Source organism: Patagioenas fasciata, chromosome 2 (assembly GCF_037038585.1).
Source record: "Patagioenas fasciata isolate bPatFas1 chromosome 2, bPatFas1.hap1, whole genome shotgun sequence".
In the NCBI taxonomy this organism is placed as follows: Eukaryota; Metazoa; Chordata; class Aves; order Columbiformes; family Columbidae; genus Patagioenas; species Patagioenas fasciata.
This window is the reverse complement of record NC_092521.1, coordinates 73911922-73937383: the sequence shown is the minus strand read 5'-3', so window position 1 is coordinate 73937383 and position 25462 is coordinate 73911922. Positions and strand designations below refer to the sequence as shown.

General features: G+C 39.8%; 1 protein-coding gene across 16 annotated transcripts in view; it reads right to left on the bottom strand.

The window, feature by feature from the left end:
• Nucleotides 1–3262: 3262 nt before the first annotated feature.
• Nucleotides 3263–25462, bottom strand: part of COBL (cordon-bleu WH2 repeat protein) — a 175255-nt gene continuing 153055 nt past the window's right edge. For 6 of the 16 annotated variants that reach the window (XM_071804407.1, XM_071804406.1, XM_071804405.1 and 3 more), the window contains 5 exons: nucleotides 16406–16503; nucleotides 13162–15167; nucleotides 12448–12567; nucleotides 10062–10316; nucleotides 6187–7967 (listed from right to left, as the gene is read on the bottom strand). In XM_071804407.1, coding sequence (XP_071660508.1) covers nucleotides 7944–7967; nucleotides 10062–10316; nucleotides 12448–12567; nucleotides 13162–15167; nucleotides 16406–16503 — 2503 coding nt within the window. In that variant the 3' untranslated portion in view covers nucleotides 6187–7943. Of the gene's footprint in view, nucleotides 4575–6185; nucleotides 7968–10061; nucleotides 10317–12447; nucleotides 12568–13161; nucleotides 15168–16405; nucleotides 16504–25462 lie in introns of those variants that run through there. The other 10 variants (XM_065831036.2, XM_065831041.2, XM_065831043.2 and 7 more) reach the window with 6 other exon arrangements.

Here is a 25462-nt window from a genome sequence, read left to right as displayed (position 1 = left end):
ACAATCGGAGTGAGCTTGTTCTTGAACTCCTTAACTGTGAAAAACACAATAGTCCTGCTAAGTACTTCCATTTTATCTCTCTTTTTAGAGTCTTCACTATTGCAACAAATCAGAAAACTGTTTAAACAAGAACAAAAACATCCTCAAATTAGTAAACAAGCACAAGGGAGCGTCACTTTTATTTTCTCATTCAGTGTCTTGCAGCCTGTTAGGACTTAACCAAATGATATTCGTTTAACAAATACTTAAATAGTATTTAGTAACAATAACAATTAAAACAAGAGTACCTTTTAGCTCTTAGGAGCTTCCATCTTAGCAAACTTCGATGAACAACCCTGGGAATTCAACTACATGGAAACTTTCTCCAGCCAAATGAAGACATCAGCAATGAATCAAACTCCACACCCTCCTCAGACCAAAAAAAAAAAAACCAACCCCAAAAAAACCAAACCAAACCAAACCAAACAAACAAAAAAAACCCACCCAAAAAAAAAGCAGATTGGAACAATGTTGCACCAAATCCAGGTGAATATTACTGAAAAATCAGGATTTAAATTTTTTTTTTTCATTTTGTCTTTAAAAAAGGAAGTCTGCCATTGCAAAAGTAATTTCTGCAAGGGGGGAAATTCAACCGTTATGGCAGTTATGGCAGGATTATAGCATATTTTATTGTGTGTGCTCAACAGCAACAAATGGAGTAAGAACAGGAATAGTCTCATAAATCTTAACATAAGTCTCAGCGGCAAAGCACGTTTGTACACATATTGCACATGTAACTCAACAGAGGATTAGGTGAGTAGAGAAAGAGTGCACACAAATAAATACTCCAAATATGTAAAAGTTGCTAATTAGTGGTTGTAGAAGACAGCTATTTTTCATATTGCACCAACAAAGAACTAATTTATGAACACCTCAGACAAACCGACTCAAATCAGGATTTGTGCAGAGTTTTGCATTGAAATTAAACCACCTGTTTAATGCTAAGCAGCACCGAACAACAGAACTGCTGCTTTCTTTTCTGGAGAGGGAAAACATCACAAACTATCTGCATTGAATGGTATTTTCCATTGTTTCATAAATGCGTCTCTCATTCCCTTCCTTTTTCCCATACACTGATTAAACGCCAATTTTGGCTGTGGGAAATGTAGCATAAATTGCACAAATCACTTGTATGAGCTGGGGAAGTTGAATCCTGCCATGTTCAAAACTGTGTAGATTGATGTGCCCGTCAAAAGGTCGTGTAGTCCAATACTTTGCATGACCAGCATTAGCAGGCTGTCTGTACAAGAAAAAAAGAATCTATAATGAAGTCCTGTAAGTCAAATAGCTCATGCAGACAGCCAATATTATTTAAAATTAAATATCTAATCAGGGCGATTTAATGCTGGCTTTATGGTTTAGTAACACTCTGAGCTCAGTAGAAAAAAAAAAAGTTACTAAGGACTTGGAAAAAAGAGGAAGGGAGACCTACAAATTTTATTTGAGACATAAGAGCAGATTTCTCTAAGGCCTGAACATTGATTTGTAAGTGTGCAAGGAATAAAGATACTTAATCCAAGCTCTCCACTCAGTTTAGCTGGTGATGCCATTTTTGACCTCATTTGAATACCTTACTTGGACCAGATGAACAGGGCATGTTTAGGACTCCTTCCTCTGGCTCACCTGAGGTAAGAGCACGTGGGGAAGATCTAGGCTGAGAGATATGGTGGGGAAAACAGGAGCTCACTGGCCTTCTTTCAGTCCTCCAAAAAAGAAACCAGCCTGCAGTTTGTCCACCTACAAGAGTCATGAAAGGTCATCTCAGGGCAGCACGTCTACCTCTAGACATAGGCTGTGTCTGCGCTAGCAAACAGTCTGGACCAGTAGAAGGAGATGTATAGATGCAAATACTTGGTGCTAAGGACACGATGTCTTTACCAGACACATTTCAGGGTTTTTGTTTTAACTCAGGACGAGCTCCAGTGTGGCTTCACAGACAGAATGCCGATTTGTGTTGGAGCACATCTCCCAAATTCTTTTCATCCAGTAGGAACCCAGTTCCCTAGTCCTGAGGCGTGGGAGAAAAGGGGATGATGGGGTAAAGAGCTTCGACAGTGCTTGCCTGATGTGCACTAAACACTGATACATGTTTATTTCCCAAATGAAGATGGCAAAAAGCAATAATAGGAAGCTATTATATGGATGGTCATAACTATAACTAGACTTCATTAAAAATGGGTTTATATTAAATGTGACCTTAATTTAGGGTTAAATTAAGCTGCTACCAGGAATTCAGCAGCACCTGGATGACAATGTGACAGCACACACGTCTGCCATCAACAAGAGAAGGGAAGGGAACGAACACCCAGTCTCGCTTCCTACTGTAGACAGCTGAACTCCCTCTTCTCCATTTTTAGCTTGAGCTGTGACTGAGCCAGCAGGATTTTTCGTAATATTTTTGCTGTCACAGTGAAGGTGACATCTCGTCTTGCAGCTGTTCTTAGTTTTACAGCTTTTCACCCATGGGAATTCAATACTCAGAAGTTTATCCGTGAATAACTCTTCTATAAACTTTAGTTCTATGCAGTGCCAGCACCCAGAACCTTTGCATCGCAAAGCCTGGAGGATCTTATTATCCCAAAATTCAGTTCTGGATCCCTTACATTAAAAAGCGTGTACCCATAAAACTTATTACACTGAAGAGGTGTCAGTAAGGAGGGGTCGCAGACCCAGTGCCTTCAGGCAACATGGGGAACAAGAAGGAGGAGACCTGCACCAAATACTGTCTTACAGCACCTAACCAAAGAAACTGTATTTGCTGCTGGTGGGACTATCTGCAAGCATTGCAGCTTATGAGTGACTGAATCCTTTCCTGAGACTGCATTTTTAAAATGCTATTTTTTTAATGCTATTTTTTCTGATCTAAAGCATACTGAGAAAACTTTTAAGGCAAAAGAAGGCTAACCAGTCAACAAAGGTGATCTTATTTTCTCTACAGTGTGACAGAACACCTTATTTCTGAATATATTAGCTTCCCTATAGAGGAAATGGATCATTAGCAGTACTGCATTATTATCAACATGTATGTAACTCTGACATCTTGATTCTACTTGGTGATTTCTATTGTGTTTCAGATTATTAGTTGTGAGCCCTTTCCTGGCTTGAGACATTTTGGACTAGACATGAGATACCAAACACAGCATACTGGTTAGCTTAAGTCCATCTCTTGTAACTTCTTTCTGTAAATGGAAAACATTTGGCAAAAAGAGTTTTTCAAGCCGAGTCAGGTTTTGATTTTGTTTTTATTTGTGGCACTAACAGACATCAATATTTTACAATATATAATATATAGTCACATTAAATGCAGATGGCTAAATATTCTTGTACGTTCAACATTACGCAGCTATACATTTTAAGTTTCAGCTCAAAAAAAGAGTCTGCCACCACTCTGGTCTGTGATTATAAAAATGTAAATGTACAAACTACTTCTTCAATTTCATTACAATATAGGAAATGTGAAAAAGCATTTTCATTTGTCCTTTTTAAGTTAATCAATTTAGCGAAATATTTTCAAAATATGTACAACAACAACTACCGAAGTAGTTAACATTTGAAAAAGATGCTGCTATAAATACTCATGACACAACATTCAACAGCCACAAGGATTGGAAACAAAGGCCCAGCTTATGCATGACCTGAACAAGAGGACAAGAGTCCTGGTCACTGATATAAACCAGCTTCACTTCATTCTGCAGCGCAGGAATGAATTCTAAATCCCGGACCTCTATGCACTACTCTGGATCTCATTTATGACCTTCACAGTCTGTTGCAAATAGAGATCCTTTGAGGTGTCTCAATATTTTTAAAGTGCCGTGAATGTTACTAGGGTTCAGTATATCTCTGTGCATTAGCATTCTATACATCATATCCCATAAGTAACTTTTCAAAAGACACTGTCTCACATTCATTATTGATTGCCTGATTTCTCGGAGCTCCACCAGAGATATAAAGTTCATATGATTTTAGAAACCAGTGACTCCAGCATATGACAATTTAGGTCCTTCATAATATACCATAACTTTTTTTCTTGTAATAGTTTTTTATACATCTTTATTCTGGTTTTCACCCTAATCACTTACAGCCCATTTCCAAATCAAATAAGAAGCAAGTAAATAGTTTGAAGTAGTTAAATAGTTTTAACAACTTGCAATAAGTATTACTTTTCAGATAGCTAGCAAAGTTTCTTAATTTTGCCCATAAACACAATTAAGTATTAACACAGTACTGCAGTGTTTATATTCTTATTAACCTGCCAACAAGAATAGTTTATTGGCAACCTTAAATATTCAGAGGCAAAACACAATTCCTTGGCACAGAAGCTTTATAGCAGAGCAACATATTTTCCCCTTACAACCATTATGCAGGAACACACAGAAGATTAACTACAACTTATTTTGGCTTGTAGACAAAAGAATAAACTAAACTTCTTGATGTTTTTTTGCCACTTCAGACCTTGAATGATGATTATGGGTGCATACAGAGTAAGATTTTCCAATTACCTGCTCTTTATAAATGATTCAAACGAGCAGAGGGACCTAGAGAAAAGAAAAGCACATGATCATTCAAGGTATTTTTAAACCTCCAACTGTTGATATTGTTAATCAAATGTTCTCCTGTGGGGCTGTTTTCAAGCTTGGTCTCTTCTTCAGCTCCTAGAGACTACTTACAGCTTATCTGCTTTTCTTCTGGCTGTATCGGTTGGTCTAATGAAAGGTGTTCTCCTTCCCTAAAAAAACCACTCTTCACACTCCTTAGGTATTACAGTTGCAATTACATGAATACTTGAATATAGGTGAAGTATTTTTCTGTGAACTTCCTTCATTTTGTGGAACAAACAGAAACCCTGGCTGTGAGTATGAAATACCTGACAGTTGAAATCTCTTCAATATTGTGGTTAGCTGTCACTGGTTGTAAAAAATAGACTGATGAGTACTTCGCTGCTTGATTGAATGAAGGAAACTCCCAAAGGCTTTGTTTCAGAAAAGCCTTAAACAAATGCGCATCTTCCTTCCTAGTCCTCAGGTCATCTAACCATATCCTCAATTTTAAATACATATGCTAGGATGCTCTTCCAAAATCAAAGTTAATGAGCTTGATTCTATCAAGGAGATATACATTAAGGTCACCACAAAAGCTAAACAGGAATAATGTATTTGATCAAGTCTAAACCTTCTATTTTGGCCTCAGTATCCATGGCAGAAGCTTTATTCTTAGGGAGAAAAATAGGTCACGGTACAAATTATTAAGGTGAAGAGTTCAAATTAAATTTTATCTTTCGATTCAAATAGAGTAACAGCATGCAAACGACTGCTTCTCACTGCGCTTGGGAACTAGAATCAGTCTATAGGCTCATTTGACTACCTGCATGTCAAGCTCAGCCAACCTTTCAGTGGGCCTGCTGCCCCAATTCCAGCAGACCGATGCCAACATCAACTGTGGCTTTGAGCCTGTAATCTCTGTCATTGCATCCACAGACACTGATGATCATTCACAATTATGTATCTCTGATTACATGGGAAGAATAGTCCACTGCTTGACATAAAGGTATGGAACTAGGTCATGCTTCCTAGAAGACACTCAGTGTGCCATAATTCAGATCGATCCATTACTTGTTGGCAATCGACTTCAAATTAGTCCAGCTTATACCAGGGACTCATTGTAAGGGGTGCAGTAATTGCCTTACCTGGCTCCTTTGATTGCCAACTGAATGATATACTGCACGTATCAAGAGTTCATGTGACTAAATGTCGATGCCCAACACTGGCACAAATGCTTGTGGATACTGTGACGGAGCCAAACTAATTTTTAAAATCCCAGCAAGTAAACAGAAAAGGCTGTTCTAGGTACAGCTCCAATCTTTATTGGAAAACATGTGAAATCTGTAGAACCTCTCTTGCACGTACCATTAGACAGCGGTCTGAAGAAATCATTCTATCATGAGCAAAAGTCTGTTCTTCAAATATACAATTTGCCTTCCCCACCTTGTGCAGGCACATTTCCGTGCAATATTTCTACCATATCCCTGGGTACAGCTCTACCTAAAACGAGTAGCATATAAGCTATTATATTATATATATAATATAAGCTATTATATTATATTATAAGCTATTATATTATATGCTATATTATATTAGCATATAAGCTAATGCAACTTTCATAGCTGCTTCTTGTTGGGTAAGATTTTCAATCCTGCATGGGCTTGTGCTGCAACTATACCTACAGCTAGACATCTAATGGGTTATTTGCATGCGTAGTTATGTTTTTTTTTCTGCAGATAATCATGGTAAATCCCAAGGCAAGTTACACAGACACAAAAATATACATGCAATGATGTACAGAATTTCAGAAATCTAGCTAGCTTAGTTTGCATTTGCTGAGACAGAAAGTTTAAAAACTAAACATAAAGATCTTAAGTATGTGAAATTGTGACAAAACTACCTTGATTCAATTTACAGAAAACACCAGTTCACTTTTAACACCAGAAGTTCAAATGGTATAGCTCCTAAGTTTTGCTCACCAGAATTAGCCAAAATTTGGTCTCAGATCAGCTGTTTATTTCCTAGATTCTCCTTTGCACAGAAGGCAGACTGCAGGGCTGAGTAGAAGGCTCGTCGCTAGTGAGACACATTCATTTCTCAAGACAATGAACCACCGAAGGTACTAGGTCAGGCATCCTGGTTGGTGGCCTTGCTTGATGCCATCTCTCTGACTTGCTGTTATACTTTGGTTCTTGGGCAGACCGTTTTGAAAACTGAATAAAAAGCTTACTTCCTGCACATTGTCAGGTCCTTTCCAGCTTGGTAAGTTCACCCCTTTCCAATAACACGTCTGCATCTCTGTTCCCTTTGGGTAGGATCTGTAGTCCAACCACTTTCTGGCAGGTCTCTCAACTGCACTGCACTGAGGATGAACCATTTTAATGAGCAGGCACAACTGGGCTTGGCACCCACAAGAAATTTCCTCTGGGAGTCTGTGGACAGCAACAGTGTGCAATAAAACAGGAGCCGTTTCTTCAAAACAAAGTATGATTTATTTGCCAAAGCAGGCACAGTACTCCAAGAAATGGATTAAAGAACAGCCAGGAGACCTATGTGCATACTGTCTTCCCCATACTTGGCATTTCCCTCAGGTAACTATTTTTGCTCCGGTTTGTTTTGGGTGACCCAATTACAGCCTGTGTGGTGCAGACCCTGACTCTCAGCAAGGCAGGGTCAGCCTGCGGCAATCTCTCTCCTCCCTTCCTGCACAGTGGGTCTTTTAACCTTAAGGTTCATGACTTTAGCAAACAGCTGTGTAATCAGGGGAGGAGTGGAGGAGTTCCTTTTTCACAGATATTAATAGAGCTCAAATGTTTGTTGGGATGCTCCTTATCTAGGCAATTGTTTGCTTTTCATGTTTGGTTCCCCTGACAGCCCTGTTTGATCTACTTCCATTGCAAATAACCCCTCATAAATAAGCACAAACACGTAACTAAGCAATGCAGATTCTTCCTGGTTCCCTACAATATTAGCTAAATAAATGACTTCAGTATCAGAAGTCCTTGTTCCAGCAAACTTCGGGAAGACAATGGAAGAGAAACAGACACAGTTACAGAACTGAACTACCTCCTCTGCTGTCCAGTTGCAACCAAAATCTTCTAGAAAGTAAAACCAAAAATGGCTCACACCTCCAAATAATGACATAACAGATCTTTGACAGAAAAGGCAAAACAAAGAAAAAAGTTTGCTTTTGCCCTGGCACAAAATCACTTGCCAGCCACTCGCTACCAAAAATTCAGTGTTCTGTGGAGACATGTTCTTCAGTTGTAAAGGAAGAAAACCCTGATGTGCAGCTATCATATATTCTCCGCTACCAAGTCAACTTTTGCTGTCACAAGTTGTCCAACTGCAGGGAAGGATCAGAATTCATCTCTTATTTGACTCCGCAAGCTAGGAGAGAGATTAATATGCATTGGATAGAAACTCTTTCAGAAATCTGGCAACATTTTTACTCTTATCAGTGATCAAGGGCATGATATCTCAGATGTCTTTGGCATATCCAAGACCTAGCTTGCATATCCAGTATCACGAAGGACAGCACAATAATAACAAGATCATACTCTGTCTTGGACAAAACACTGCTCTTTTATTTTCATGAAAGGTCTATAGAATAAGAGATATACTCTTCTATGATTTCAGTGTCAGAACTATCAAAAATTACTCCATCTTGAAAATGAAAAAAGACAGGCACAGTATTCAGCAGAATATATCAGTATATCGCAGAATACATCAGTATATCCAACTTAATTTCATGGTCTGCACTGGCTATCCAACTGTTTTGGAATAAATCCCCAAGGATATGATAAAGACTTGTTTTAATGAGTACAACTGTGGGTCTCCTCAGAGACTTCTGCAAGCGTAATGCAGTTGAAAGAACAAAGAATTTGGACAGATCTAGAAAACAACTGCATGAAGCATTCTTGAATGTGCAAATCCCTTTTTTCCTGTAAACTGGTGAAGTGGGGAAATAAAGGTCTGATCTGGTGTACTGTTTCTTCATAATTTGTAGTCTTAGAATCATAGAATATTGCAAATTAGAAGGGAACCATAAGGATCATCAAGTCCAACCCCTGCTACCCGCAGGACTACCTAAAACTAAACCCCATGACTAAGAGCATTGTCCAGATGTTCCTTGAACTCTTGACAGGTTTGGTGCCATGACCAATGCACTGGAGAGCCTGTTCCAGTGACTGACCACCCTCTCGGTGAATAACCTTTTCCTAATGTCCCATCTGAACTTCCCCGATGCAGCTTCATTTCATTGCCTCATGTCCTATTGCTGGTTAGAGGAGACATATCAGCACTTTCCTCTCCACTACCACCCCTTGTGGAAGGTGTAGACTGCAATGAGGTCACCCCTCAGCCTTCTCTTTTCCAAGCTGAACAACCAAGTCACCTCAGCCACTCCTCATAATACCATGCGTAACACAGATGTAATTTTTCACATGCAAAATAGCTGCACATTCAGAGTTCTGACTGCATGCTGATGTGAAGTTCCCTGAAACACTGATTTGTTTGTCAGTTGTATGATTCTGTGGAATTTCTGTTTTACCAGAACCAGGATTTTTTGGGCTACTTTATTTAATGTTAAAATTCGATTGTATTTTTTGAATTATTTTAAAAAGGACAAGCAAGGTTAAAGCCTATTTACACATTTATGGTTGGCAACAGCTAAATCATGTGTTGGGAAAACTACATCTGTTTTTGTACATTCCCTAAAGTCCTTGGATTGAAGTCTATTCTTGGATACTGAAGGGTAATATTGGGATAACTATACTAAGGCCAATTGATCTACTTCTCTTCACCAAGAAATGCAGGCTAACTCGAGGTTTGGAAGAACAAATTTTGATCAAAGAGATAAGTGAACTTACTCCAAAAATCACACCTGGAACTGAGCATTTAGCCATCTGGGAGGTGACTAACCCATAGCTGACCGCAGAAGTGAAACACACACCATCCAATTAATAAAGTTCAGACAGACATTAAAATGACCCCATAGTTGTACTGACAGCTCTCAGCATGTGCAACAAAGGTTTAAGTGTTGGGAATCAAGGTCTAGGACACACTACTGAAATTAGGAGAGAATACTTATCTGTAAATTTGCTTCAGGGTCTCACATCTGATCTTTCTTAGGTTCACCTTGTCTAAATGACATTATTATCTCAGATTCACAAGAATGAAAAAGGTATGAAAATGCTTTCTGAAATTCTATTCATGCTCTTGATGTTCTCATCAAAACCCCTACGCATTAACTATCTGTATGCTTGCAGATATGCACAGGCATGTTTTAGTCTTAATATTATGGTTTAATAGCTGTTCAAAGGTTTGAAACATACTCCTGATCTTCGATGCAGTTAGAGGAAACGGTGCATGTACCTTCTGATGGCAGAAAGAAATGTGTGGATAGAACAGATCTTAAATGGCTCTCAAATCACAGCAAGCCTAGGTTGTTTCACCCACAATAAAAAACTACAGTACATTTACCTTTTTTAACTTCGCTGCTCCAGCACCAGAGCGAATGGCCTCCATTAGGGCTTGCCTTGCCTCCACAGGGTTACTTGTAGCCGTGGCAGAAGATTTAGGAGCTGCTGCTGACATCTGAGTGGGAGGTGGTGGTGGTGGCGGCTGGGCAGGGGCTGGTGGGATACAAATCTGCTCTTCTTGAGTGTCTTTGGCCTTCTGCATGGACAGTTCTGCGTTCCTAATACTCTGCAGCTCTTCAGAGGCCAATGAGGAGATCTGCTCATGATGCAATTGAAAGAAGGTGATTAATATCAAGCATGACTAAACTGTAATTATTTGACATTTGATGCACTTTCAGAACCCCATTTTCACTTTGCTTGAATGATGCAGAACACATAGAACTTTTGTTTGCTCATGGGGTTGAACATCTGTTACTACTCACTCACATCACTCAGCTGGGCTGATTACCAGCATCAAGAATTTGGCATTGACTCTGTCTCAGAAACTCAATCTTTTCTACTGTGAGCTCCAGCATCCTGTAACTCTTCTTGGCATGTAAGGTAAGAAAGTGGGTTGGACTTTGTATTCATGTGGAAACAACCACAAGGGTTTTGGAATCAGGAAGACATATGAAGGCTGCAGTAGCCATGCAGGAATCTTGTTACTTTTTGCAGTCTGAGCTGCACAGAAATAATCTCAGATGACAGGGAGGCTCTTCTAGATCTGAGCTCTCAGACATGGCTTCATTGAAAAAAATGTTGTTCAACCTGAATTCTCCAGCCCTACTAAAAAAATGGTAATAAAATAAACAGGACCACAGAGAACTACGTGAAAGCACCGAGAACAAAATCAACTGATCGCTTTTCCAAGCATGTTTCTGTGGCATTTCTGAAACTAAAAGTTCTACACGAACTACCAACTTGAAAACTCATCCTACTTAAAATGAATGCAGAGGGAAGAGGCAAGCTTTCAGACTCGCTAGTTTTTCCATCAGCTGCCTCAACAAATATTTTCGCTGTTAACATTACTAGTAAGAATCACAATAAATTGTTAGTAATTACAACGATTTGGTGATCATTAGGAAATTCAGTATCATGTGCCAAACAGGAGGTTTTCAAGCAGATGCATTAGTGTGCCTTTCTGAGAGAAACTGAGGCAACAAAACTTGTTTAGTGAAAAATGAAAGGATTAATCTCCAATTAAATAATCCACATTCAGAGAGCTCCTATATTCTATTCCTTCACTGCACATGCACACTCAATACATGGGAATAAAGTCACGTAAGGTAACACATGAATATTCAAGATAATGTGAAAGGGACAGACCTTTCATGATAAACATCTATATCTCACCCTGTATGCATACAAACATGGTGCTTTAACTAGCACAGGTGACATCGCGTGAAAAAGAAGCGTACGGTTTCTAGGCAACTTCCTTTAAATGATAGCAAGGGCTTCTCTGCTGCAGGAAAGTATTCCAAAAAGTCTCTGTGATAATACACCACACTTCATTGTCAGAGCCTCCTTTACACACATTTACATTTATTCCAAATGAATGCAGAATGCAGGTAAGTATGTGTGAAGACGGATGCTGCTCAGCTTGTCCTGCTCTCAGGCTCAGAGGAAGCTGTACTGTACCTGCAGCAAAGGCAGGAAGATGTTTGAGGGATGAAGTAATTGCCTAACGCCGGCAAAAGATTCCTTCTATCTAATGGCAGCTATCAGGCTCTATGCTAATGGTCTGAGTCATGAGGGAAATGGGACCCCCCTTGTCAAATACACATCTTTGGCTGGACCAGATAACTGAATGAAAACTAAGGCTTGAACAATGCAGCTTTTGGCTATTAGGAGTAACAGGTGCTTTAATGATGAGGTGAATCTTTCAGAGAGAAGGAATCATCTTGCTGCAATGAAAGTTGATGTCCCACCAACACCAATTACTTGCATACAACTTGCATGCACCAGCTTATGTTAACAGATTAACAGCAGGCATGAAGAATTCCTAGTGTGTTTTCAGGTAACTGGGACTGGATGTATATGGTAAGTAATTCAAACATATTAATCTAACTGCATACTCCTAAAGTACAAAAAAGCCCCATCGAAATGTGAAAATAATGAACATTTGATGTCTTCTATGTACACTCCCTGTAATTTGCTTGGACTTCTATGTGCTTCTTTCTCAGCTAAATGCACACCATTTGACAGTGTTAAGTTTTATAGCAGAGGATAGGATTGGACCCACCATGCTAGCTGCATATATCAGATCTGGTCTTGTGCGTCATATTATTTCCCCCTCAACTTCTCTCTTTACAGCACAACATTTAGTTTGTGGCATAACTGTGTTTATTCAAAACACCCAGTAGGAACTGACTGTGCTTAAAAGTTCACTCATCATCTTGATTTCTCACCTTTTTCAGCTTCAAGGTGCCACTGTGGCCTCTAATTGCTGCTAGTAGGGCTGAGCGCTCATTCTCTGGCTCAGTATATGAGGGTTTCCTGTGATTGCCATTCAGTGCACTGTCTGAAACCTAGAATATGAAAAGAATAAACCTCACATTGTTATTAGATATTTACTTAGAGACAGTTTGGAAACACTATTAAAAATATTTTTGGCACTTCTACCACAATGCAACCTATGGACACTAATAAGTCTGCCTTTCAGTCCTGCTTTTACAGCCCTTACACCGAAAAGGAGACTACATGTAGACAGTAATGCTGTACTTACAGATGCAGTCCCATATCCCCTGAGCATGAGGTCAGTGGCAAACTAGTATCACCCACTAATATAAAATGCGGTTTTCTTTCAGTGTAGGTATTTACAAGTTTTCTTCATACTGTATGTTCCTGCTTTTACATAAAACACAAAAATGCTCTTAGGCTACCCTAAATTGCCTCTCCTTTCTGCTGTTTCTCTGCACCCTCTGCCTCTTTTAGGTAGTGCAGCAGCAATGATGTTGCATAACATACAGGATGTGCAGAATAAGCAGTGGCTTGGTCTGTATTTTGCCATTACAAATTTTTCAAATGCCTTGTGTGCTCCAGCTCACCAGCAACTGTACCTGTTATAAAACCTCTGGTGTCTGACAGGGTGGATACAGGCTAAAAAAGAGGCTCCACTTTACCTTTCTGAGTTTATCCTTTCCCCCTGCTGTTTGAATGGCTTCCATTAGGGCACTGTGCAGTGATGTGTCTTTTGGAATTGGTTTTTGGACAACGGGTTTGAATTTCTTCTTTGGTCCAAAGATATTGGTCTGCACATTAACATCCAGTTCAGTGACAGCATTAGTATCCAAATCATCAGGTTTCTCTTCCTGTTCTGACTCTGCATTTAGTTCAGGTGAAGCTTTAAGGGAACCAACTTGTACATTGTTAGCGGGAGGCCACTTAGTGGCTCGCAAAGATGAGCTGAACGAGGGTGGGACTCCTTGGATATCAGGAGATTTGAGAGGTGAGCTTGCGTTAGTATGTATCAAAGTCTCACATTTCTGGTCAAATGAAAGATGCATCTTTTTCTCTGCTACGCTTTGTTTGCTGTTTAAACCATGATCTTCCAGGTTGTTGTTATCCTTTGAAGAGGATTTGGTAAGTGGGACACTAGCATTCTTTTTATAGACACTCACAGGAGTTGCTTGATTTGGCGCCCTGATGTTAACTACTTTGTTTTCCATGCCAGAATTATCACCAGGTATAAACCTGTGGGACGCGTTTTGACTACAAGTAAAAATCCTTGAAAGTGTTTCTCTTGTTTCTGCCGATTCTGTTTCCACAGGGCTATATTTGGCCACAATAATACATCTTTTTGGTGAAACTTCTGCTTCAGCTTTAACCCCTCCTGTCTCTTGCTTATTTTCATCTTTCTCGTGATATTCCATAGCGTCAGACTTAAAGTTACTCATGTTGATGTGTCTTGCAATGGCAGAGGCAACATACTGACTTGAAGTTCTCCTGTGTGGCTTTAGAAATGGAAGCTCCGGCTTGTCCTTATTAACGGTGGGGGCCACTGAGACTGTCACCTGAGATTGTGTAACTGGAAGAGGTGGTTTGGTCCTTTCATTCTCAGACTGTCTTTTGGCTGCCTGGGTAGTAACAGTTTGTGATGCTGCAGGTTTTGGAGCAGCAAGACAGACAGGTCTGTGTTCTTGTTTTATAGCAAAGGGCTTTGAGTTTGTGGTGACTGCTGACTTCTTAGGAAGATGCTCAGCAGAGTCATCGCTTTGCTTTTCCATAGAACTTGACCTCCAGAATGCCTTTACTTTCCCAAGATGAATTTCCTCACTTTCATCAATAGAGGTACCTGATATGTGCTTACTGACACATGTGTTTGGGCCTATGAGGTTGCCTAGTTCATCTATCTTAATGGCACCAGTGGAGAGGGAAACTCCTCTGTCAAAATGTTTTAGTTCAGGTTTGGGAGGGACAACTTTAAAGGTTGTCAAACCCATTTTAGGTTCATAGTTTGTTCCCAAATTCTGGGCACGATGACACCATGTGGGTGTTGACGGGACTTCTTCTACTTCAAATTTTTTTGATGGTGGCCATTTGATTTCTAGTTCTGATTTACTTTTTTTCAGAGATCTTTCCCTGTTATTACATTCATTAAATGGAATTATCTTCTCTTTTGCTGTACTGATTTCAGCTGTGGTCTTGGAGTGAGATGGAATCAGCTTAGATTTACATTCCTCAGACTTTACACCATGTTTGGGGGGAGGTTCCAGTCGTAAGTTCTTCTCACTTCTTTTTTCGAAGGAGCATGTGAGAGATTCAAACATATCTCTCCTCTGTTCCACAGGCAAGTGACTGAATTCGCTTTCAGATGGTTGCTGGTGAATGAGGTCCTTGGATATGCATATAGCCCCACCATCTGTATGTCCCTTATCGAAGGAACCTGCATTGTTGTTTTTATTTGTAAAGTTCCCTGTATTAACAGAGTCAGCTGAGATATTTTGTGTAACCCTTGTCTCTGTCTCATGATTTCCAGCTGAGATTGAGGTGCCAACTTCTGGAGCATCATCTATGACTGTTACTGGAACAGAAACGGTAACATCTTGGGCAGCCTCAACTTTTCTTATGTGTGGGCTCAACGCTTCATTGATGTACCCGGAGTCGGAATTACTTATACTATCCACTGCTGCAAAATACATGTACAACGTTACATATAGGCAGTATTTAGACAATATGACTTTAAATTACACAAACAGGCAGGACAAGCTTAAGCGGATCAGATATTTCAGTTAAACTAAAACTAACAGGAATATATTTATGCCTGTATTACAAAAAAGGAGAGATCTGGATTCTTTTTATTGTCTGGTTGCTGATTAGGACCAGCCAAATATTCCTGCAGTCCTCGTGCTTCAGCCAGTGGGAAACATACAAATGCAGCTGAAAGCAGAATTTAATCTGTTGTTCATACCTTATCTTTGACTAAGTTCTCTCAGTGATAAACATTTCACCACATGACTCCAAAGGAGAAACATTTCTGAGAAACACTGAGTGACTCCAAATTATGTTTCCCAGACCTAGTTAGTAATAACAGCCCATCTGAAGGATTTCCTTGAGCAAGCAAACAAAGAAACAGTACTTGTATTTTTTCTCCATTCTTCTCCCCCTTCATTACCAGTGACTCTAGAAGTCTCATTGTGCAAGAAGCTTAACTCTCCTCTCAGATTTGCTGGTATAAATCAAGGGTTACAACACAGAAAATAAGAAATTGCAGTGTTAGAGAACTCACAGAATTTAAATCACAATCAAAGTCCACTGCAGAAGTACTGAAATAAAGATGGGAAGCTTTAAACAAGTATCCAACATCATTTGGTTACAAACCCTTTTTATTCACTGTAGAAAAGGAGGAGCACAATATGACGTTTTAACTCTTCCCACCATTTCTTTGCATATTTTTCAGATTTTAACTAATACATCTGCTAATGCAGGGGAAGTATTAGGTACAAAAACGTCCTCCTTCCCTCTACTTTTTTATGATAAAATACAAAACAGAGGCATTGTTCATTAAACACAGAGCTAAATTCAAAAGTGATTTAGCTTCACTGAAGTCAACGAAAATATACCAAATTTGGCCCATAAAATGTGTCCATAAACTGCTGTTCATCTCTTTTTGGCAGCAGACACTGAAATACTATGACAATCTGATAAGCAGCTTGAGAAATATTCAGTGCGGGCCCATAATGAGAAGCTGCACCAGAAGCGAAGGGAGAGCAGCCACTTTGGGTGGACCACATTCTGTCTTAGACCCAAGAGTTGCTCCCAGTGACCTCTGTGACAAATGCGCAGGTGTCTCAGAGCCCAGTTTGACTCTGCATCTCCTGTCTATGACTTTCTCTTTTGTACGTCAGAGATAACACACTTCCCTACCTTCTAAATGTTCATCCAGGCCAGCCAAAGTCCACTGAAGTTGTGCAGCAATATCCTCATCCTCATGCTTAGCTGAAGCCATTCCTTCATCTCTCCTGCTAAATGAAAGAGGAGAAAAAGTTTGGGTTTCCCCCTTTTTTCGCTTTGCCCTGTTGCTCTGAAATACACTCTGATTTCAGCTCCTTTGGTTCCACTAGGGTTCTGAAACTCATTCCCGAAAGCAGGAAAAAATGTGCAGCCTTAGAGGCACAAGCTACCACACTGACACGTCCACATCCAGGAAGGATCTCTGTGGTACCTGTGCACACTCAGTGCGCCGGCCATCAAAAAATTAGGATTAATAAAGCCTGTTGCAAAGAAATTATGTAGCTTCACTGTGAAGGATGCATCTCAGCTGGGCTGCAGGAATGCAGTGTATGCCCAGGCAAAGGTTTTGCACATCCACATAATTGCAAAGCAGACCACTAGCCATTCTGTGTAAACACTGTGCCAATATATCTGCAAATTAATTAAATAAAAATCGCATGGCAATGAAAAATAAATACAGCAAAGTACTGTTAGACAATCACTCTGCATCCTGAGGGGAGGAAGGGAAGGAGGAAAGAGAAAATAATCCCTTGAGAGCTGTTTCTAATGAAACGTATCAAGGGGCCTGATTTTGCCATGGTGTTTGATGAATTTTACAATGATCTAAAGCAAGTCTGAAGTCAGAATAAGTGCCAAGTCCTGTCTTGGCTTATTAAAAAAATAAAAAAAGAAAAATCCTAGCAAAAAATCACCACTAAAATTGAAGACAAAACGCATGGCAACCTGTTACACAGCAGACCTCTTTCCTAGGAAGAAAAATCTTGGCCAGGAGAGCTTTTCTATCTAAATAATTGAGCTTAGCATTTCAGATTGGGCAATTCACTTTTCCAGGTACCTGTTCCTCACCTGAATTTAAGACACTGTTGTCTGTGACACTGTATCTAACTTTTGCCCTTGTGATTAGCCTATTGAAAAAACAATTTTCCATTCTAGCCACACCTAAACTAACTCTGGTCAGGAAAAGCAGATTTGCCCTTTTCAAGATCAAACCCTTAATTTGACAGATAGAGTAACAGATGATGGGTTTTTTTCTGGCAGTTTGTCGAACGGTACCTGAAAAAGGCCATTTTTTCTGCTGTCTTTTGAGATTATCTGAATAAAAATGCAGGGGTGTTTCCTGACATTGATTTAAATGATGTCTAACAGTGTGCTCCCTTTTTCGCTATTTTCTTGTTTGATTCTTCCCTTGTTCATAGCGGGACCAACTGAAAGCACATGTTGAAGCATTTTGTTTTATTTTATTTTCTATTTATTTATTTTTGCATTCACCTTTCCTTCCTTTATGTCTTTTGTAACAGTCCTGGAACCTGATTCTTCTACTCGTACCTAAACTGCCTTGCACTTGCAAAGCTGAGTTCCTGTATGTGTGATCAATGAAAACAGCAACACACATCTGCAAAGAAGACTTCCAAAATGTTTTTCACGTACACATCCTTTTCCTAAACAGAGAAGAATTCAAGGTGGCAAAGCTACGTATGTGCCTAAGTGGTTTCCTAAACTGGAATCTAAGACAGAAACCTGTATTGGTTGTTGGAATATTGAGGAAGAGACACCGCTCTGTGACTGGAATAAAATTTCTTCCAGCATTTGCCATTGACCTGAGTGTTGACAGGCCCTGAACATCCCCAGAAGCCAATGAGAACTGACAGTACTCCAGCCCAGCACCCACACTGCAAGACTCATGGTAAACTAAGAAGGTTCCATTTGAATATAAGAAGAAACTTTTTTACTTTGAGGGTTCCAGAGCACTGAACAGGCTGCCCAGAGAGGTTGTGGAGTCTCCTTCTCTGGAGACATTCAAAACCCGCCTGTGCAATCTGCTCTGGGTGAACCTGCTTTAGCGGGTGGGTTGGACTAGATGATCTCCAGAGGCCCCTTCCGACCCAAATCATTCTGTGATTCTGTGATTCTCCCTGACGGATTAAGAGAAAGGTGGCACAGATCAGTCCAAGTTTCCAGTGGAGGCAACTGGCACTATAAGACCGCAAACCTACTGTACTCTGAAGCACACACATAGATACACAAATCAATGAGACCACTCATCTGAGCAATCTAACAAAAAAGATATAAGCTTACTGCAGCATTCAGATTGGGACAGAAGTCTGGCAAAGGAAAAGCTCAACTTGAAGTTGGCACAAAGAATGAACCAACTGAATTTCATGTTGTTTATGTAGTGGAAAGTCTTCCAAAATTAATAAGAAGTACTTGTTCTCCTCTGAGTGTATTTTAAACCAATGTGTTTGGAAACCTGGAGCATTTTTGATGGGAGAATCATTCAGACTGCACCAGCTAAGTAACAGGTTTATCTAGCATGGAAGGCAAATATTGCTTTTCTTCTTTACAAAGCTGGTCTTGTGAGATCACTGTCCACAGCTGGAAGCAAATTCCTGGCACACAGTGAGACTCTTTCCCTAAAGTACCGTGAAGGAGTTATTTCCATAACCTTGGAAGAAAAATGTGCAAATCCTTATTTATCAGACAATGAGACCTAATTTCATGAAGGCCATGCCAGCTTACCACCTTCTTGGTACCTGATCATGCCTTTCCATCTATTGCCTGACTGCTCTGCAATACAGCCAAAATCTGAACTACTAAGGTTGTCTGTGCTTGGCTTTCTCCAGGAAATAATGGAAACTATTGGTCTGAAAATTTTATGGGCAATTTATCTAGGAAAATGTATTTGGGATGGGAACAGGATTTCCCGGGCTCCATCCATGCAGTGTCTGGTCCATTGGATTGACCAGATCTTTTCTCACGTCAATCAGTTGGAATCTTTCAATGCCTCTTATAGCAAAATTATCTTCTTGATGGACGCAAGAATCAGCAGAGGTCTCTTTCATTATCCTCTGTGCATTTACGCAGTGACTCTACATAATTTGCCTCTAAATCCCTTCTTCAATCTCCTTATCTAGACAAGTGGGATAATAATATGCAATTCACAGATTTTTTTCTGAAGGAAAGAGAACAATGCAGTGAAAATGAAAGGATTCTTATTTGCTCTTACAGAGGGAGCTTCAGAAAAAGCAGATGTTTTCTTTTGCATTTCCAGATTCCTAAAAGAGCTATTGTTCAATTCATCTCCAAACTTACCTACAAAGTGAGCCAGAAGGTATACATTAATCACAGGGATCTTCTTAAAGTTCTTAGCATTGAGAATTTTAAATGTGATATGTGTTTTGTGAGGTGAAAGTTTGGTAGTTTCCAGTAGCTCGCAGGATTTACACATATGCCTACGATGACTCTTTCTTACAACAGTATTTGGGAAAGGAAAACAAAAGGACTTCTAATGTTTTTCATAGCCTTCTTCCCTTCTAACCCTATTCACTTTTGTTGACAGCTCTATTTTGGTCAGAATCCAAGAAAAATATGAATTATTCTGATACCATGTTTTACATTCTGGATAAACATTACCAGTGGTATTTTCTCACACACACTTTTTTTGACTTAGGGGAGAACTTGATAAGCTTTACGCTGCCATTCTGGTAAAATGTGAGGCACTAAAAATACAGCACTGGTGGGCATTTAGCACAAGTTCGAAATGGCAAACATGCATGGTCCCTGGAAGCCTGTGCACTTATTACTTATGTAGATTAGCAGAGATTTGTGCAAGAGCACAGAACAGAGCAAAGTGACTACTAAACTACAGCCTTTAGTGTCCCACTGAGCTCGGGCTACAACACAGAACTACTCCTCAACGGTCGTTTACACAGTTGGAGACAAAATGAAACTTACAGCAGCATTTCATCAAATTAGTGCCACGGGACATGGACACTTATGAGGAAGTTTACATTCTAAGAAAGAGAGAAAATTCTCTGATAAACCTAGCTGGAAATGCTGCATTAAAAGGACTAGTAGTAAGACAATGGATTTACAATGACAGAAATTTATTAAATTATTAAAACTGATCCAAGTGTCTTCGGGGACTCCTCAGAAGTTCTGGTGAGCCTCATGTATGGTACCAGACGTATAGATCACAACTCCCACTGTAACCGCTTAAACACAACACAGACCTGTGTAACTGCACAGAAGGGACTGAGGAAGAGTTTCAGTTGTCTAAACCCAGGCATTTGGTGCCATTTGAAATACTGCAGGATATTCTGTCTGGGGCTGGGAGACATAATGTGGAAGACAGGGAGACCCATGTCCTGCTGGTGTGGCAGCAGGCAAGAAGAAACTGCAGTAGACATCTTTCAGGTTAATTGAATGTGACCTGAAAGTCTCATTCATTTTGCACTCTGTGAGAATACGGCTCCTGTGACTTTTTTACTAGCTGGGGAGGGAAGACAGAGCCATTGCAAATAACAGAGTCAAATCCAGACAGGCACACACCGAGACGTAGTGACCACTACAAGGCTGTTCAATGGACAAGAGCATCCAGTTTCTTGCATGTGTCCTAGGCAGCTAACAGAGACTGACCAACAGGGCAAGCTGATGTTATAGTTACTCCAGACTGCGCTTTCGAGTAGCAGGGCTCCTTTCCCAGCTCTGGTAGTCTTCTCAGCCTGATACTGGGGAATTACATCAACGCGTCTGTATGTATCCAAATTTGTCCTCTTCAAAATGCATCCACAATATTCTCCTCTTACACAAATGATAGAAAGAGACATGCTTCTTCCTTGGGTATATATCAAGGTGCTTGTTAAAAAAAGAGACTAGTGCTAAAGGGTTTTAAGTTGTAGAAAGTATAGCTGAAGCTTTTTGAATACAACCTTCTATTCAACCAGGCCAGAAAGATGTCACTAAGTAAACTCAAGGTGTTTATATTTCTGTGTTTGTGAGTGATGAAGTGAACTACTCTTCAAAAGCGGAGGTAACTATTTTCCAGCTTTAACCAACAGTTCACAAAATCTTTCGGACTATTTTTCCATTCTTTGCATTTCTATATGACACTACTAGATGACTTTTTTCTATTTCCTTCCAAGGATGGAATGTAACAGCAGGAGAGCGGCTAGTATAAATGGTGGACTTTCTGGAGACCTAAGCTATGACAGTGATATTTTCCATTTCTGAGCACAAAGTTTCAATATTCAAATGACCAAAGCCTGTTAAAATGCAAAATCTGTAGATTGAAGAACCAACTTAGGGCTGGTTAGATAGCAGTCATCACTTGTCTTTGATGCAAGGTAGTAGACAACTAGGAAAAGGAAAAAGCACACGGTCATACTCTGTTGAATGTCAGATAACTGCAAGAGGGTAGATTTAGATTAGATATAAGGAAGCAATTACTTCCTATGAGGGTGACAATGCACTGGAACAGGCTGCCCAGAGAAGCTGTGGATGTCCCATTCCTGGAATTGTTCAAGCCCACGCTGGATGGAGCTTTGAGCAACCTGGTCTAGTGGAAGGTGACTATGCTCATGGCAGGGCAGTTGGAACTAGATGATCTTTAATATCCCTCCCAATCCAAACCATTCGACAATTCTATGATAACCTTGCTTTTTATGTTCTTCAAGGAGAGACAAAAGAAAAGCTGCACATACTTTTTGAGAGCTATGTACAGATACAATTTCCACTCCAAATTTTTAGTTTGTGTTCTGTTTTTAGTTCTGTGGGACTGCATCACACTTACAAAGGTTTTTAGATTGCATTTATATCTGTGCTAAATTAAATTATTTTCCAATCTTGGAACACACAGGTTCAGTGGTGCCTTCAGATATAACACCACCCAATTAAAAAGAAGAACTTGCAAATATAGATGAGAAGGAAAATGAAGAAATTTTTCAGCAGCAGCTGGGTTTATGGTCCTTTTACAGCCCTCCTCCATGGTTACTGCCAAAAATCTAACCAGGAAGCAAACAAAAATGCTTTTGCCTAGTATCTTTTTGTGTTTTAATGGTAGAAATCCCTAAGCTTGTAACATACCAGGGTGACTTAAGCTTCCAGAGTCCCCTGACATATGTCAGTTCCAGAGTCCTGCTGCATAAGCAGCAGCTTGCAGTTGCTATACAGCTGGAATCGTGTCCCCGCTACCCCCTCCTCACATGGGCTGCTGGCAACAGCTTCTCAATGGGGAAGCCCGCAGGTGGACAGCCTTGACAGAAATAGTCAGGAAAGTGTGGTGATCGAGATTAAATAACTTCTCTTGGTTTAGACAGAAAAAATAAGAAACGGAGCAAGGACCTGAGCCTTTCTTTCCTGGAGGCCAGCACTACACCTTTAGCAACCTGAGCTGCTTCCTAACATGTAAAATACACCAAAGTACGTGGCATTTTTCCAGTGGATGAGTTGAACAGAAAGGCTAATCTGCATTCTGCCTCTATAACAACTGTGTCTACTACTTAACCATCATATCATTAGCATCTTCCCTCCATGAAGATCTGCCAGCAAGAAAGTGCATGAGAGTATCCAAATTTAAAGAGTTTTCTGGAACAAGGAGAAAGGGAAAGCCAGAGATAAGGAAGGAAATTAGCAAAACTATGTAAGAAGCAGAGGCTTGCAAATCTCTCAGACATCTGGGTCTTAATTAAGTAATTTTTCATCCCTGAAGTTCTCCCTACCGCTTTAACTCTTCCTGTACTTTCCTCCCCCTTAAAATCACATTTCTGTTTTCAAAAAAGTAAACCAAGTGCCTCCCCAGCTAAAATGAAACCTATCCTATAGGGAAATAACAGAATAAAAGTTTCCCATATTTTTCAGAGACAGTTACAAGTGAAATGTAATTATACAGAACATGTTTGTGCACAAAGAGGTATATATAATACATACATACACTGCTATTTTTTATTACAGTTTTTCTCTTTCCTTCCTGCCTGCCTTCTGCCACTCACTATTATATTTTTTCTTCCTCTGAGCAGTTTCATTGCTGAATTCTCTACAGCTACTGACTTTTCTTTCCCTCTTACCCTTCCTAAGTCAAACCTTCTAACACTTGTATTTGAATGGTTTGAAAATTAAGCAGAACAAGTTTATGCACCCTTATCCTTTCAAGCGTTTGTTTTAAATTACTAATAACTCATCAAAACCCTTTTGCAGCAGACAGTGAGTATTTCTCAGGTTTGTAACAAAGAGGATTCTTCTCCTTCTACTCCCAACAGCTTCAACTACCCAACCAGAGCCAAAGGTAACAAATTACCCCAAGAGAAAGGGAGGAAATGGGATTATCTCTGTCCAGACCCACAACATGAACATATCTCAGGAGGGTTCCCCCACCCTCACCCTATGCCCTCCACCAGCTGCACCTGAAAGAATGTTCCTCTCTCATGGCTACTGAAACAGAAACCCAAGGGAGGGGAAAATCCCTTCAAGATCTTTGGAAGGTATTTTATCTTTTTGTCTCAGACAAGTTTGTATTTATTCATCTTTATAACTAACTGCCAAGTTTCCTTTACATTTAAAAAATATTTCTATTTTAAAAATATTTTAATACATTTAAAACCTTTTCAAAGTTGAAAAAAAAGTTTTGTATTTTAAAGTGGTTTTCCTACTCTGAGAGAGGCTGGTGGAATCACTCACTCTTAAGACCCCTTTTAAAACTCTCATTTCACTTGCTTGTAACTTGGAGAAACTATGTATCTTTGCTAGGTGGCAGTCCAAATGTGACGATTTCAGTTATGTCCATGATCACTCTATTATTTTATTTAAGCCAAAATGGTTAAATGTCTTCCAAGAACAGAGTTTGGAGGAAGAGGAGAGCTGCATTCTGATACATGAAATGCTACTTAATGCTCAGTCCTCTGAAAAATAAAAAAAGGGTTCCTGTGTGGTCTAACAAGTCACTAGTCTGCCTTGACTCCCTGCACATCAGCTCTCCTTCTTCAAAATCAGATAACACTACATCTTCATTTTAAGTGAGTACTGTGCCGAGAAAGGAATTAAAGTCTGCACAGCACATGGATACTGGTGTGGTGAGCGACATAAAAACAGTAAAAGGAAATTAAGTAGAGAATTTGAACTGAGAGTGAATGGTGGTATACCTGCTTTATTAACTGAGCTTTGAAACGCAGAAAGAAAATAAAATAAAACAGAGTATTATCACTTTAAACAGAGACTATATCCTACTGTACAAAAGGGGAGAATTAAGGTTAAAGGGAGGAAGCTAAGGTTACACAGACAGCCTTAATATTAATGTTACCTAACCTTGAGCGTGTGACCTAGCATCCCTAATAATATTATTTTAACATAATTTTTAATATGTAATTATTTATAAAGCTCCAGACAGTAGGTGTGCATGATGCGTTATGGGCATATAAAATGGTCTGATCCCTGCCCCTAGGAGCTTGTGTGATGACACCATAGATGGGATGGGAAAGGAGGGGGTACGGGAGGACAGAGTTGCAACACTGTGAGATCATGAGATGTACTTACTGCTACATAAGCAACATTTCAGCTTCTCTGTGGTTTTCTTGTTACTCATTTAACACTATATATTAAAATTTGGCGAACAGATACATAACACAAAGAAATCAACCGTAAGGAAGGATATGAAGAAAGAGAACTATGTAGTACAGTGTTCAGTCAGCAGTTAATATTAAAACATCCACAGCCAAACTTTGCATGTAGTCAATTATTTATATGGGGTTAGCCCTTGGCACATCCAGCTGAGGTCTGGATTCTGCTCCACCAGGCGCTGTACAAATACGTTGTGAGATATGACAGCTGTGTTATGGCTTTTTCCATAAAAAAAACCCCATCAGTGGCTGAAAGGGATATCAGAGGTGGAGAGACAAAGACAGTTTAACAGGCTAGAGGCAGAGCCAAGGGTAGAACTAGAGTGTTCTGAGATTTGATTTGATAGTCTACATGTTAGTTAATATGTGTTTTTGGATTAAGATTGCTTGAACCAGAACCCCAAAGGAAAACAAAAGACAGTGCACTTGCAAGTTGCTTACGTGTACTGGAAAACAAAACCATGGAGGAAAGACCCCAGCTTGGAAACCTCTGAATCCAGGGATCTTATTTTAGACATTTCTTTGCTTTGGGAACTGAACAGGATTTGAGCTCTGCTGTGGTTGTCATTTCTGTGTGTGCACA